General features: G+C 40.8%; 1 protein-coding gene across 1 annotated transcript in view; it reads left to right on the top strand.

Annotated features, from left to right (window-relative positions):
• Window positions 1-2,597: 2,597 nt before the first annotated feature.
• The window catches only part of CXCR5 (C-X-C motif chemokine receptor 5), a 31,888-nt gene continuing 20,881 nt past the window's right edge, over window positions 2,598-13,604 (top strand). The window contains exon 1 of the mRNA XM_073560709.1: window positions 2,598-2,767. Within this exon, the coding sequence (XP_073416810.1) occupies window positions 2,729-2,767 (39 nt within the window). The 5' untranslated portion in view covers window positions 2,598-2,728. The remainder of the gene's footprint in view (window positions 2,768-13,604) is intronic.

The following is a 13,604-nucleotide window of genomic DNA, read 5'->3' as shown; positions in this document are numbered from 1 at the left end:
GGCATGACACACCAGTTATTGGCCAATCTCATGTTCCAGAGCCTCACGTGCCCCTCTAGTAAGCCGGACTCGGACCGCGGGGCATGACGGAGTCTCGTTCGTTAACGGAATTAAGCTTGCAATGTGTGCATCTGTTCTGTAGCTGGCATGGTTGAGGTTTCCCAGGTGGAGTCGAATTTAACCGACCCTAAAAAACCAAAAGTCGCTCAACTCTAATGCTTATCATAAAGCGACAGTATTAACGGATATTAGAGACTGGTGGTTATCGGATAAGACACATAAGTGGCTTAAGATTGAGTCATTTTATTCTAAATTGACCTCGACGCGGCTTACGTTGGAAATGGAAGCTATTAAATTTAGTAACTACACCACGTGTCTACCTACCGCATCAACAGCAATACGTTGTTGGAGGAAATTTGCTTCAAGCCTTCTAAATATTCCTTTAACAAATATTTCCTTAAAAGCTTTGGAAATGCATATCATCCCCTTTATTAACTTATAACGCTGGTCCACTGCAGGAGTTAAATCTCTCCAGGACCTTATAGATGGCTCTCTTGTCATCCCATTCGACCAACTCTGTTCCAAATTCCCCAGTATTAGGCGTCTTTTTTTACCATTACCTACAGATCAGACATCTGCTCCAAACTATGCCAGACTCCCTCTTCCTTAAACCCCCTGTGAATCACAAAGCCATGGGATTCCTCCTATGACCTGAATCAGGCCTCACAGGTGTTTCAATCCTCTATAGTGTATTAAATGATCCAGAGGTGGATGCTAAATTAACATATATGCTAAAATGGGAGGAGGAATTGGGAACAACGTGGGATCCAGAGGAATAGAGGGATAGTTTAAGAGAAATAAATAGAGTATCATCTTGTATTGGTCACCTAGAACAGTTAAAAAAAATGATGCATCTTGGGTGGTATAGGTGTCCAAGACAACTGGTACATTATGGGCCAAACCAGACTTCGGCTTGCTGGAGAGGTTGCCGTGGTTTGGGATCGTTGAGCCACATGTGGTGGTCCTGTCCGGTGGCGATCAGTTTTTGGAATACTATAAATATGTTGTTAAGGGAGGTGACTGGGATTCAGGTTAACTTGACACCATCATTGGGACTGTTGCATATAGGGACAACTGATTTTCCTTTAAATATCAGGGGTATAGTGTCACATATTCTGATTGCGGCTAGGCTCAACTTTGCTGCTAAATGGAAGGGGATGTCTCTTTCCACCATGAGAGAAGTGGTGGACAAAATCAATATACATTGTCAATATGAACAAACTCTGGCGCACTCGTCAGTTACCAAGAAAAAGGTTGATCGAATATGGGAACCGTGGATACTTAGTCAGAGGTCTGCCCCTTTGCATTGAATATATATGTCTTTTCATATGATTTTTTATGCAAGTGTCGATATGTTTTCTGTTTTATACATTATGTCAATCTATGAGTACGCCCATTTATGCTTATGCGTCCCTTGTTTAAACCCCTACGTTGGGGGTGTTGTTACATATATGTTTTCTTTTCGAAAATATGCAATAAAAATTTATTGAAGTTAACCTAATGGTCTGCGGGATTTGTTCATAGCTGCTTCCTTGGTAGTCTACAGTAGTATGGAGTTTACAGTCAGTTTCCCTGGTGGTCTATGGTGGAGTTCAGTGCTTCCCTATTACTCTTGCATTGTGGAGCAGTTAAAGGGGTTCTCCAGTCACAGCATACTGATGATCTACCCAAAGGATAAGTCACAATCAGATTTCTGGGGGTCTGATGCTCGCTATTCCCATTGATCAGCTGTTATTTGGTGATCGGACAAGGGACTTCTTCCCTTGTTGTGTAACTCGATCACTGAGGGATTCACCTGCTCAAGAGGTATGGTTTTATTCAATTGTTTTGCTTATTTATTTGTTTATTTATTTCTTAATGGAGTTTGGTACTTTCTTGGCTGTAATAGTTTGTGAAATTTGATGATGCTTATTAAAAAAATGGAGGATTATGATTTCTTGAGAAAACTTCTGCCTCAACTTCATGGCAAAAATGTGGTGTGAACAGAGTCTGTCAATCAATGGTTTAACACAAGTGACAGCACCGCTATTATCTGTTTTTTCTCGCCAACTATTAGAGCTCAGGGCTTAGCACTGTAATGGTGGCTCAGTGGTTAGCACTGCAGCCTTGTAGCACTGGGGTCCTTGGTTCAAATCCCACTAAGGACAACATATAAAATGAGTTTGTATGTTCTCCCCATGTTTGCGTGGGTTTCCTTCAGGTTCTCCGGTTTCCTCCTACACTCCAAAGTCATATTGATAAGGAATGTAGATTGTGAACCCCAATGAGGACAGCAATGATGATGTCTGTAAAGAGCTGTGGAATTACTGGTGCTATATAAGTAAGCATAATAAATAAATAATACTTCAGTCCATATTGTGAAGTGACTTCTGTCAGGTAAAATCTCTGATCATTACGGTAGATTAGAAAACTAGTCTTCTTGTGCGCCTCAGGAGCTGGCAGTTACCCACACACTTTGCATACAAGAAATATCTGAGACGATAGTAGCTCAGAAGAATTTTTTACTTCAGTTCCCTAAACGGCTTCGTGCTTGACAGCCAAGTACGGGCTTATTAGAAAATATTCTTCTGTGGTTGAACAAGTCATTTGTACTGTTTTCAGCCCTTCAGCTGCAATTTTATCACTTACTTCTTCTGACTACTTTCTGTGCTGAGCGTCTGTATCGACCATGAATTCTGATTATTATGGGTCTCTGGATTTCAGTGATGTAAGTATGATGAATTTCAAGTATATTTTATAGTTTTTTATTGCACGTGATGATACATATCACTGCCGACTCATTTCTGCATAGCGATTGTCATTGGTTTTTCCCCCAGTTTTCCAATTATAATTTTTTAGTGTTACAGTTGTGCTCAAAAGTTTACATACCCCAGCAGCATTTTTGCTTGTCATTTTTTCAGAGAATATGAATGATAACAATAAAACTTTTTCTCCACTCATGGTTAGTGGATGGGTGAAGCCATTTATTGTCAAACTACTGTGTTTTCTCTTTTTAAATCATAATGACAACCTAAAACATCCAAATGACCCTGATCAAAAGTTCACATACCCTGGTGATTTTGGCCTGATAACATGCACAGAAGTTGACACAAATGGGTAACATCCTCACCTGTGACCTTTTTACTTGTAATCAGTGTGTGTGCATAAAACCTGAGTGGGTTTCTGGGATCCAGACAGACTTACTTCTTTCATCCAGTCACTGACGTTTCTGGATTGTGAGTCATGGGGAAAGCAAAGAATTGTCAACGGATCTATGGGAAAAGGTAGTTGAACTGTATAAAACAATGAAGGGATACAAAATGAAATCCAAGGAATTGATAATGCCAGTCAGGAGTGTTCAAACTGTAATTAACAAAAACAAAACCACGGTCAGGTAGACCAACAAAAATTTTGTGCACAACTGCCAGGAAAATCATTCAGGATGCAAAGAAAAACCCACAAATAACATTTGTTGAAATTCTGGACTCTCTGAAAACTAGCGGTGTGGCGATTTCAAGATGCACAATAAGGAGGCACTTGAAGAAAAATAGACTGCATGGTCGAGTCGCCAGAAGAAAGCCATTACTGCGCAAATGCCACAAAGCATCTCGCTTACAATATGCAAAACAGCACAGAGACAAGCCTCAAAACTTCTGGACCAAGGTAATTTGGAGTGATGAGACCAAAATTGAACTTTTTGGCCACAACCATAAATGTTACATTTGGAGAGAAGTCAACAAGGCCTATCATGAAAGGAACACCATTCCTACTGTAAAGCACGGAGGTGGATGGCTGATGTTTGGGATGTGTGAGCTACAAAGGGACAGGAAACTTGGTCAAAGTTGAAGGAAAGATGAATGCAGCATGTTATCACCAAATACTGGAGGCAAATTTGCAATCATCAACCCTGAAGCTGCGCATGGGACATACTTGGATGTTCCAACATGACAACGATCCAAAGCACAAGGCCAAGTTGACCTGTCATTGGCTACAGCAGAGCAAAGTGAAGGAACTGGAGGCTTTTAGCCTAGAAGAGTGGACACCTTCACCATCTGAGAAAATAAAGAACCTCATCCACAACTACCACAAAAGACTTCAAGCTGTCATTGAAGTTAGAGGGGGCAATACATGGTATTAAGAAATGGGGTATGTAAACTTTTGGTCATGGTCATTTGGATGTTTTGGGTTGCCATTATGATTTAAAAAGAGAAAACACAGTAGTTTGACAATAAATGGCTTTTCCAACCACTAACCATGAGTGGAGAAAATTTTTTGGGCACAACTGTAAATGTTTCCCCATCTTTAGCAATGGTCCCATGGCTTTCCAGCTGTTGCAAAACTACAATTCCCAGCATGCCCTGACAGCTGACGGCTGCTAGGTTGTGCTGGGAGTTGTACTTTCACAGCTCGGGAGCCACAAGTTGGAGACCATTGACAAATATTTTTTTTTTATTGGTCTGCTATTGTATTTATATACAACCAATTGCTTTTAGATGTGGTTTGGAAGTCTTCTTGTGATTTTTTATTGTTATTATTATTACTATTTTTAGAAAATTAGCTTTTGCTTTTCCTGGTTAGATTGGTTTGAGGCTTCAGTGTTTCTCTGTGACCGGAGTAGATGTCTGCAGATATATAGTAATGCCCTCTGCTCACATGAACTAGTGCAATGTGTTCTCAGTAAAGTAGTAATGCACTTATTATTAGTGTTCTTATTATTAGTGTTATTATTCTTAACATTACTAGTGTTCTTATCATTATTATTATTATTAATAATAATAATAAATATTTCTAATTAATAATTATTTTAACAGGAATTTACCTTTGTACCCTCGAATGCACTCACTGAGTTTTACACTCTTATTGGTTAGCAGATCCATTAACTGTAAAAGGAAAATTATTTATTGCAGTGGCCAGACATGCTCACGGGAATGCACTTCATCCTCCCCATCCTTGATTCTGAAATTTCAGCATGAGCATTGTTGTTTAGACTATTAACTTTATTGTCCCATGTGTCCTCCTCCACCAAACCCAAGTTTTGTAAATTCTAATTTTACTTTTAATTAGGGTCCGGCTGTAATACAGATTGGCATGGCAGATGCAGGCGTGTCCGGTTGTAATATAGATAGGCATCGCAGGTGCAGGCATGTCCGGTTGTAATATAGATTGGCATGGCAGGTGCAGGTAGGTTTAGCGGTTATACAGGTTCGCATAGCAAGTGCAGTTGGATCCAGCTGTAATACAGACTGACAAAGCAAGTACTAGCAAGGTGATTAGGAATGGACAGATACTAGTGGGACTAGCTGACAGGGACCTGATAACTAGCAGGTGTGTTTAGAACAGACTATCAACATTGCACAGGCACCTCCATGCAGGTGGAGGTGCCTGAAATAATAAGTGTCTCCCAGCTATTGGCTGGGGACACATTAGGATGGTGCACACTGCTCTTTTAAGAAGGATGGCACACACACGCACACACTGAGTACAGTGTCCGGGGATCTGAGCGCCATGCGTGCACCCCGGGCAGCAGGCAATAAGGAGGAGGAGGTGTGGGACGGAGGCCACAGCAGTGAGTCCGCATACCCTGCTGGGGCAGGGGGCAGTGTGCAGGGATGCTGGTGCTACACATGTGTTCCTCGGTTGACATAGCCCTAGGTTGCCTTGACTCAGAATCTCCAGGGGTGTCTCTTTATGTCTCTGGCAAAGACGGCGGTCCACACGGATAGCCAGAGATATGGTCGCTTCGAGAGAAACCGGGGTCTCATACAGGACAAAGGTATCCTTTACCCTCACAGAAAACCCCTGACAGAGCTGACTACGGATCCACATGGTCATTTCACTTAGTATCCATGGCCACCTATGGAACTCGGAGCAATTCTCCTCTGCTGGCCAGTGTACCTGCAGAAGCTGGCATAGTGTAGATTCGGCCAGAGAGATACGGTTGGGATTGTCGTATATATGACTCAGAGTCTGAAGAAAAAAATTCCTCAACCGTTCGAAGTGACTGAGAGTCAGATGGGAGATAAAATGACCAGTCTTGGGGGTCACCCTGGAGGAAAGAGATTATGATCGATCCCGACCCATTGCTCCTCGGTACCTGAGGAGTGAGGACATAATTTAAAAAAAGAGTTTACAGTCCTCCCTGAAAACAGTCAATTTATACCGAACCCCAGAGAAGCTAACTGGCAGACCGATCTTGGGCTCCACCAGAAAGGAAAAAATCTGCACTGTTTAATAAGATGGTGAAGTACTTCTAAACAGTGCAGGAGTTTGGGAAACTGGAAGACGCAATCTTCTGGCCCCTCTCTGTAGCGGCATCTCTGTGACACCTATTATTCTTTCTTTCTTTCTTTCTTTCTTTCTTTCGATTGTCTTTGGTAAACAAAGAAACAATATTACAAGTTAACACTGACCAATAATTTGCTTGACTTAGTGTCATGTCCCATGATTTAGGAATCATACAGGCAGAATTGTATTATCATTATGCTGCTGTTTGCTATACAACAAGGTTTGCCTCTTTTAGAAGTCTGTCCTTCCTCTCTCTCTCTAGTTCTGATGTAGCGCTGAGGTCAGTAACCCCTTCCTTCTACTTCCTCATTTTTTATGTCAGCCATGTAAAGAAGCTCATGTGTCTCCATCTCTGGTTCAGAATAAGTTCTTTTTACCTACTGTAATTGTGCTTCACTACAAGACTTCAACTAGAAAAATCTCTTCTGGAATCTTCACACATGCCTCTGCAGTCAAGTCATACTATCTGATGAAATCATTTAGTGAGTAACGGGACATAGAGAGCCACAGAAACTCAAGTGCCCCAGTTTTAGCTTCTCTTTTAATAATAATAATAATAATACATTTTATTTTTATAGCGCCGACATATTCCGCAGCACTTTACATTTCAAAGGGGATTTGTACAGACAATAGACATTACAGCATAACAATAATCACATACAGTAGATTATAACAAATACCAAGAGGAAAGAGGGCCCTGCTCGCAAGCTTACAGTCTATGAGGAAAGAGGTAGACACGAAAGGTGGGTGGTAACAGTTGCCCTGATTGTATGGACCAGTCATAATGTTAAATGTGTAACAGTACAGACACAGAGGGCTAATGGAGGCATAAAGCATGTGGGAACTTTTCCTCTACAATAAAAATTGTTTTGTAAACTTGTTTGTTTTGCATGTAACCATTCTGCTTGTAAGATTGTTATGTGACCTGTTGTTAATATATAATTAGCTACTTTTTTAAAATAAAATCTACAGTGCAAAAATAAAATTTTAGATTTCATAAAGCATTTGATGGGTGTGGGACTTATTCTGAGTAATCGGTTGGCTACTGATGCAGAAAAACAAGAACTTTCATTTTCTGTAAACATTTATGTAAAGTCTTACAGTGTAGGCGGATGAAAAAGTAGCCAACCCCGCATCTGTAATATACAAATAGTGAATATAAGCTTCACTTCAAATGAAAACATAAGGGACACATTACAAAAATGATGACACAGATTGTGAGTCATTTATGAAAAACTACATGTTGTCCATATTATTTATGAAGCTTCATTTGTGCCTGGTTTTAATGCTTTTAATGTGACTGTTTTGTAAATTACACATTTTATGTCAATTGTACATTCATATGAAAATCTAATTTGATAGACGGTGATCTCTTTTAATGGCTCCATATACAGTTCATGCGCTTTTAATGGTGAAAAGAGAGAAAGTGCCTTAGAAAGCAAAGGATTGTATTAATCTGAACTCCTCTACACTCCTTTCTCATTCCGACATTGTCTGTCATGGGAGAGATTGGAGCCCCATACAAATAAAAATGGTCAAATTAGGCCGGTTTAGAACGATATCTGTCTAATGGGTATAAAGAGCTTTATGCTGCTTTTAGAAGAGCCAGTAATAGGGGAAATTATTTATATTCCCAAACATTGGCCCCTCTATACAGGATGGCAATCATTCGATGAGCCTAAACCTTGGATATCAATGTCCCAGAGTCTGGAGGAAGAGTGGAGAGTCACACAATCCAAGCTGCTTGAGGTCTAGTGTGAAGTCTCCACAATCAGTAATGGTTTGGGGAGCCATGTCATCTGCTGGTGTAGGGCCACTGGGTTTAATCAAGACCAAAGTCAGCGCAGCCGTTTACCAGGAAATTTTAGAGCACTTCATGAATCCCTCTGCTGACAAGCTTTTTGGAGATGGAAATTTAATTCTCCAGCAGGAATTGGCACCTGTCCACACTGCCAAAAGTACCAGTACCTGGTTTACAAACAACAGTATCATGTGCTTGATTGGCCAGCAAACTCGCCTGACCGTAACCCCATAGAGACTCTATAGGGTATTGTCAAGAGGAAGATGAGAGACACCAGACCCAACAATACAGACAAGCTGAAGGCTGCTATCAAAGCAACCTGGGCTTCCATAACACCTCAGCAGTGCCACAGGTTGATCGCCGTCATGGCACACCGCATTGATGCAGTAATTGATGCAAAAGGAGCCCCGACCAAGTATTGAGTGCGTTTACTGAACATACATTTCAGTAGGCCAACATTTCAGATTTTAAAATAATTTTTTCAAGCTGGTGCTATAAAGTATTCTAATTTACTGAGATAATGACTTTTTGGTTTTCATTGGCTGTAAGCCATAGTCATCAATATTAACAGAAATAAACACGTGAAATAGATCACTGTGTAATGACTCTATATAATATCTGAGTTTCACTTTTTGTATTGAAGAACTGAAATAAATTAACTTTTTGATGATATTCTAATTTTGTAAGATGCACCTGTATAGACGTTTCAGCTCATCCCAGACTTTCATCAATAATGGAACAAGACTCTTTGTGGTACATTATATAGGGTAACACAGAGTAAGTGACATCATCATGTTATTCTTATAGAATAATTTCTTATAGAACAATTGAGGAATTTATTATTGATATGATAAATTAATAATGAATAAAACAATAGTACAATGATAAAATAATAATTAAACAATTAAATATAGTAATGTATCATAATAATATATATTCACAGCCATCTTGAGACTATCTTGATCATTCCTACTAAGAGAACTGGTTATATACAGTATCTATAGATTCATGTAACTGAACACATGCTATATATTTAAGTTACAGTATGTATTTAGGTTAATTTTTTCAGTAATTTTATTAAGTTTTTTGCTTGCTATAATTTGATATTGGAAGATGTACATGGTCACGTTTTCAGTTTGTTGTGCGCTTTTCATGTGTTTATTTAACGTGATGGTGTAACTTCCTCTGTTTTTCCCTATATAATGTTCCACTAAAGTCTTGTTCCATTATTGATGAAACACTGGGATGGGCTGAAACCTCTCTTTTTGGATTTCCATGTATGTGCTAGATTAAAAGCTATTCATTCTACACGTGAAGGCTGGGACCTTCTTCATTAATTGCAAATGTTTTCCACGATCACCACTTCAATACGGAGTGCTGCCACACCAGTCTTTTCACATAGTTTCCTGTTCCAGTGTCTCTAGATCTTTTAATCAGATGTCTCTCTGGTGACTGAATTTACAATTATCAACATTTCATACGTTTTTACACTTTTATTGACAAATACATCAAGTTTATGTAGAGATTCGATATTTTCAATTTTGTCACTTATTTTTCAAGACCTCTGCCCTTCACGCTGGCAGCCACTTATTTCTCACTCTTGTCATTTGACATGATCTCCTTCATGCTGTAGACTGCAGATTTGTGAATCCTTACAGGATGCGCACTGTGAGCTGTGAGGATTCGATGGTGTCCGAAGCGTGTGGTCATGTGATCGCAAATATGTGATTTGCATACATTAGCCACATTCAAACTAGACGTGTCCTGCCTTGCTCAATACACGCTTTCAGCGAGGCAGCGCATGTCTAGTTGGCACATGACCGCACATGTACAAATCACATACTTACGATCTTGCACCCACCATCGGTACAGCATACCGTAGGTGAGGGGTGAGGATTCACAAGTCTGCAGTCACATAGAATTACTGCAGACTTGTACCGTAAAGCTGGACAACCCCTGTAAATAGGATAAGGGAGATGACATCACTGAGCCACGCCAAGTAACCAGCAAAACCCGACATGAAGCACAACAGGAGACTGGTGTGCAACACACTCTGAAAGGAGTTTCATCAGAGAAAATAACTTTACCCCAGTCCTCTGCAGACCAATCCATGTACTGCCTGCTGAATGTCAGTCTAGCCTGAACGTTTTTCTTGGAGAGAAGTGTCTTCTTTGCTGCTCTTCTTCACACCTCCATTTGTCTTTTCTACCATGAATCCTGTGTCATCAGAAAAGTTAAACATCCTGACACCATTCATTGTGGGGTCTTTTCATCCATGGAAGGGGCTTACTCAATTTTGCCTAAGATCACAGCCATGAATAAAGAATGGGATCTAATCATCCTCCAAGAGCAACTTCTCCCAATGATCCAGGAGCAATTTGGTGATGAAGAAATGCTTTTTCCAGCATGATGGAGCACAAGGTAAAAAGTGATAACTAAGTGGTTCATTGAATAAAACATTGATATTTTATGTCCATGGCCAGGAAATTTCCTAGATCTCAATCTCATTAAAACAAAATTGTGGTCAATTCTCACAAACTGGGAGGACAAACAAAAACACAGAAATTCTGATAAACTCCAGGCACAGATGAGGCAAGAATTGGCCAGCAGTCAGGATTTGTCCCAGAAGCGGATATCCAGCTGCAGGGGGAAGGGCAGAAGTCTGGAAAAATAAGGGAACAACACTGCAAATATTGAGTCTTTACATAAACTTGATGAATTTAGGGGTCATATTGTGAGGAAGGGACAGGGCCGTAGTCATGACCGAGGACACTGGTGTATCTGTGCCCTGTCCTCCCATCACATGAAAATAGTGTCCATTACTCTGCATACCTGTGACTTCACTTTCTGCCCTGTCAGGGTCCTCTCTGTGCTGTTGAAGGCTCCCTATAGATGGTTCTGCATGAATACAGACACAGTCCATTTCAACTTTCAAAATAACAACTTTACTAGTTTCTTTACGCAGCACATCCATATTCTTCACAACATTAACAACATGTTCCATATTCCACATTTCTTCCTCTTTCCCTGCACTTCTCTCTCTGTCACACAGCATGTACCCAGGTCGGACCGTATCGTACGGTTCCTCAGCATCCTCCCTGTTCAGCTCTGTTATGGTTAGACACTCCCTAGTCTCTTTCGCCCCAGACATGAGAGTATTAGTCTCCGAAGTCAGCTGCCACATGGTGAGTGACCTGGCCTTCTGTACTGTCTCCTGCGGTGACACAGCGTCCTCCCGGTTCAAACTCACTGCATATGGGAGTTCCCTCAGTCATTTCGCCCCAGATCTGAGGGCATCGGCCCATGCGATAAGTTGCCACATTATGGAGCCACCTGTGTCCCCGTACTGCCACTGTTTCTGCCTTAAGCTTCTATTCCAAGACTGCTGTGGCCCTCTGCTGTTCTGGCCTGGTGCTGCTGCACTGCCTCATTCTGGTCACTTAAGCCCGTGCAAGCGGTTTGGGCGCCGTTGGCCAACTAACTCCTTTGAGGAAGTTCTCCCTCACTTAGCTGCAGCTGACCCCTCCTATAATTAACTATTTTCTAACTGGTTTTCACTATACTAGATTACATTCACATCTAGTGACCAGAAATGGGTACTACACTTTCCCTAGTAACAAGTACACAAAATATCAAATATTTACATTACAATATGTACATAGCAGCATTGTTACAATACTAAGGAAAGGAGTGGGATATTACACAGTCCCAGTACACCCCTTACAATGTTACTTGACAAGAGCTCGAATTGGCTAGCAGAGTTAAATCCTAGCATTGTATATATTACACATTGTTCGGATTCATCAAGTTTGCCCTGGAGAAAATACCCTTTGACTTCTTTTCTTTCCAATTCCCACCGTCCTTGGTCAACCTAAGTGTTCCTCATTTATCATCCTCATTTCTTTCCACTAACTAATCAAGAAAAAGCTATTAGAATCAGTAAATGTTAGGTGTTTTGGAATATAAAGGTGTAGGCACATTACAGCGATCCGACTCCATTACAACTTTCTAAAAATGGTTGAGATGAGAAAAGTAATTTGCAAACTCTTTAACCTGCAGTTCAAGAATTTGAAAAAGATAATATACTGTAGCTGGTTCATTAAAGATTTTATCAATTAACTTCATCATAGAAATTATTGACTTAACTAAATGCAAATGAGATCGATGATAATAGTGATAGTTTATCAAAATTAAGGATGTCTTTGAGGTGGGAATATCTATGTAAAACAGTGTAGTGTAGCAACACCATATGGCATCACTCAGAGTGAATAAGAGAGCTGCAATGTTAAGCTGTAGGGTCTCCTTGCACAGCAGTGCAGGACACATGCACTCAGTTCTGCCACGTGTATGTCATCAATGATTTACATATAACAATATACAACTGTGGCCAAAAGTTTTGAGACTGTCCGAAATTTCGACATGGTCGTCATCATGCTGGAAAAAGCATTATTCATCATCAAGTTGCTCCTGGATGATTCAGAGAAGTTGCTCTTGTAGGATGATTAGATCCCATTCTGCATTCATGGCTTTATCTTAGTTAAAATTGTGTGTGAGCCCCCTCCATGGATGAGAAACCCCCGCATGAGTGGTCCCAGGATACTGTAATTAAAAGATCTAAAAACACTCAAGCAGCAAAATGTTGTGAGAAGCCATACCATACCATAACCCATCTTTCCTGATCCCAATCACCCTGTATCTCTCTGCTATTACTGGTATGTCCACTGGCTGCTTTCTCACCTTATTTCCTTGATGCTAACACACAATTGGCCTTATCTGTCCATTTAGATCTATATCCTTGGCATTTTCTCTTCTGACTTCTAATTAATCCTCTTCTGTGCCTGTGACCAGTCTCCCTGCTGCCCCTCCCTCCTGATCACACCTGGCCTTTTTCATGTGCAGTTAGCTTGTTATAAATTTAGAGTAATAGGTCTGTATGGACCTCGGTCTGTCTCTATAAGGATGTCTCTTTAGGGATAACAGCAGAAATATGCCAGAAATGAGCCAGAAGTAACCAGAAGGTATGACTAACCACTGTGTTCATATATACTAAATTTCACTTACTCTCACCATGCTGCATACGCTCTAACAGTTTTGTCTCCATTACTTCTTACTCTCCTTTGCTATCTGCAAACCCCAGCACCCGCTAACAAAGTAATAATCTCCCCTTCCCTCTTACCTACCCACCTGACCTCCTCCGCTGTTCTGCTCCTCAACCTCAGATCTCTCCTAATAAAACACAAAACAAGCCGCCCACTCTCCTGCTCCCACATGCACTCCCTCTCTCTGCTTCTCCTCACTGATGGCGACATATCTCCCAACTCTGGACCCCCACAGCTCATGCCTTCCATTACCCCCTTCTATCGTTCCCAACACAATACAAACACCAGAAATCTTTCCCACCTCAAATCCGTGCCCTTGACAACCACCACCCTGCTCACACTCTCTGGATCACTCTGGAATGCCCGCTCCGTCTGCAATG

This window comes from Dendrobates tinctorius, unplaced genomic scaffold, assembly GCF_039654945.1.
Source record: "Dendrobates tinctorius isolate UK_male_01 unplaced genomic scaffold, ASM3965494v1 ptg000303l, whole genome shotgun sequence".
Classification (NCBI taxonomy): domain Eukaryota; kingdom Metazoa; phylum Chordata; class Amphibia; order Anura; family Dendrobatidae; genus Dendrobates; species Dendrobates tinctorius.
This window is presented reverse-complemented; position numbering and strand designations above follow the sequence as displayed.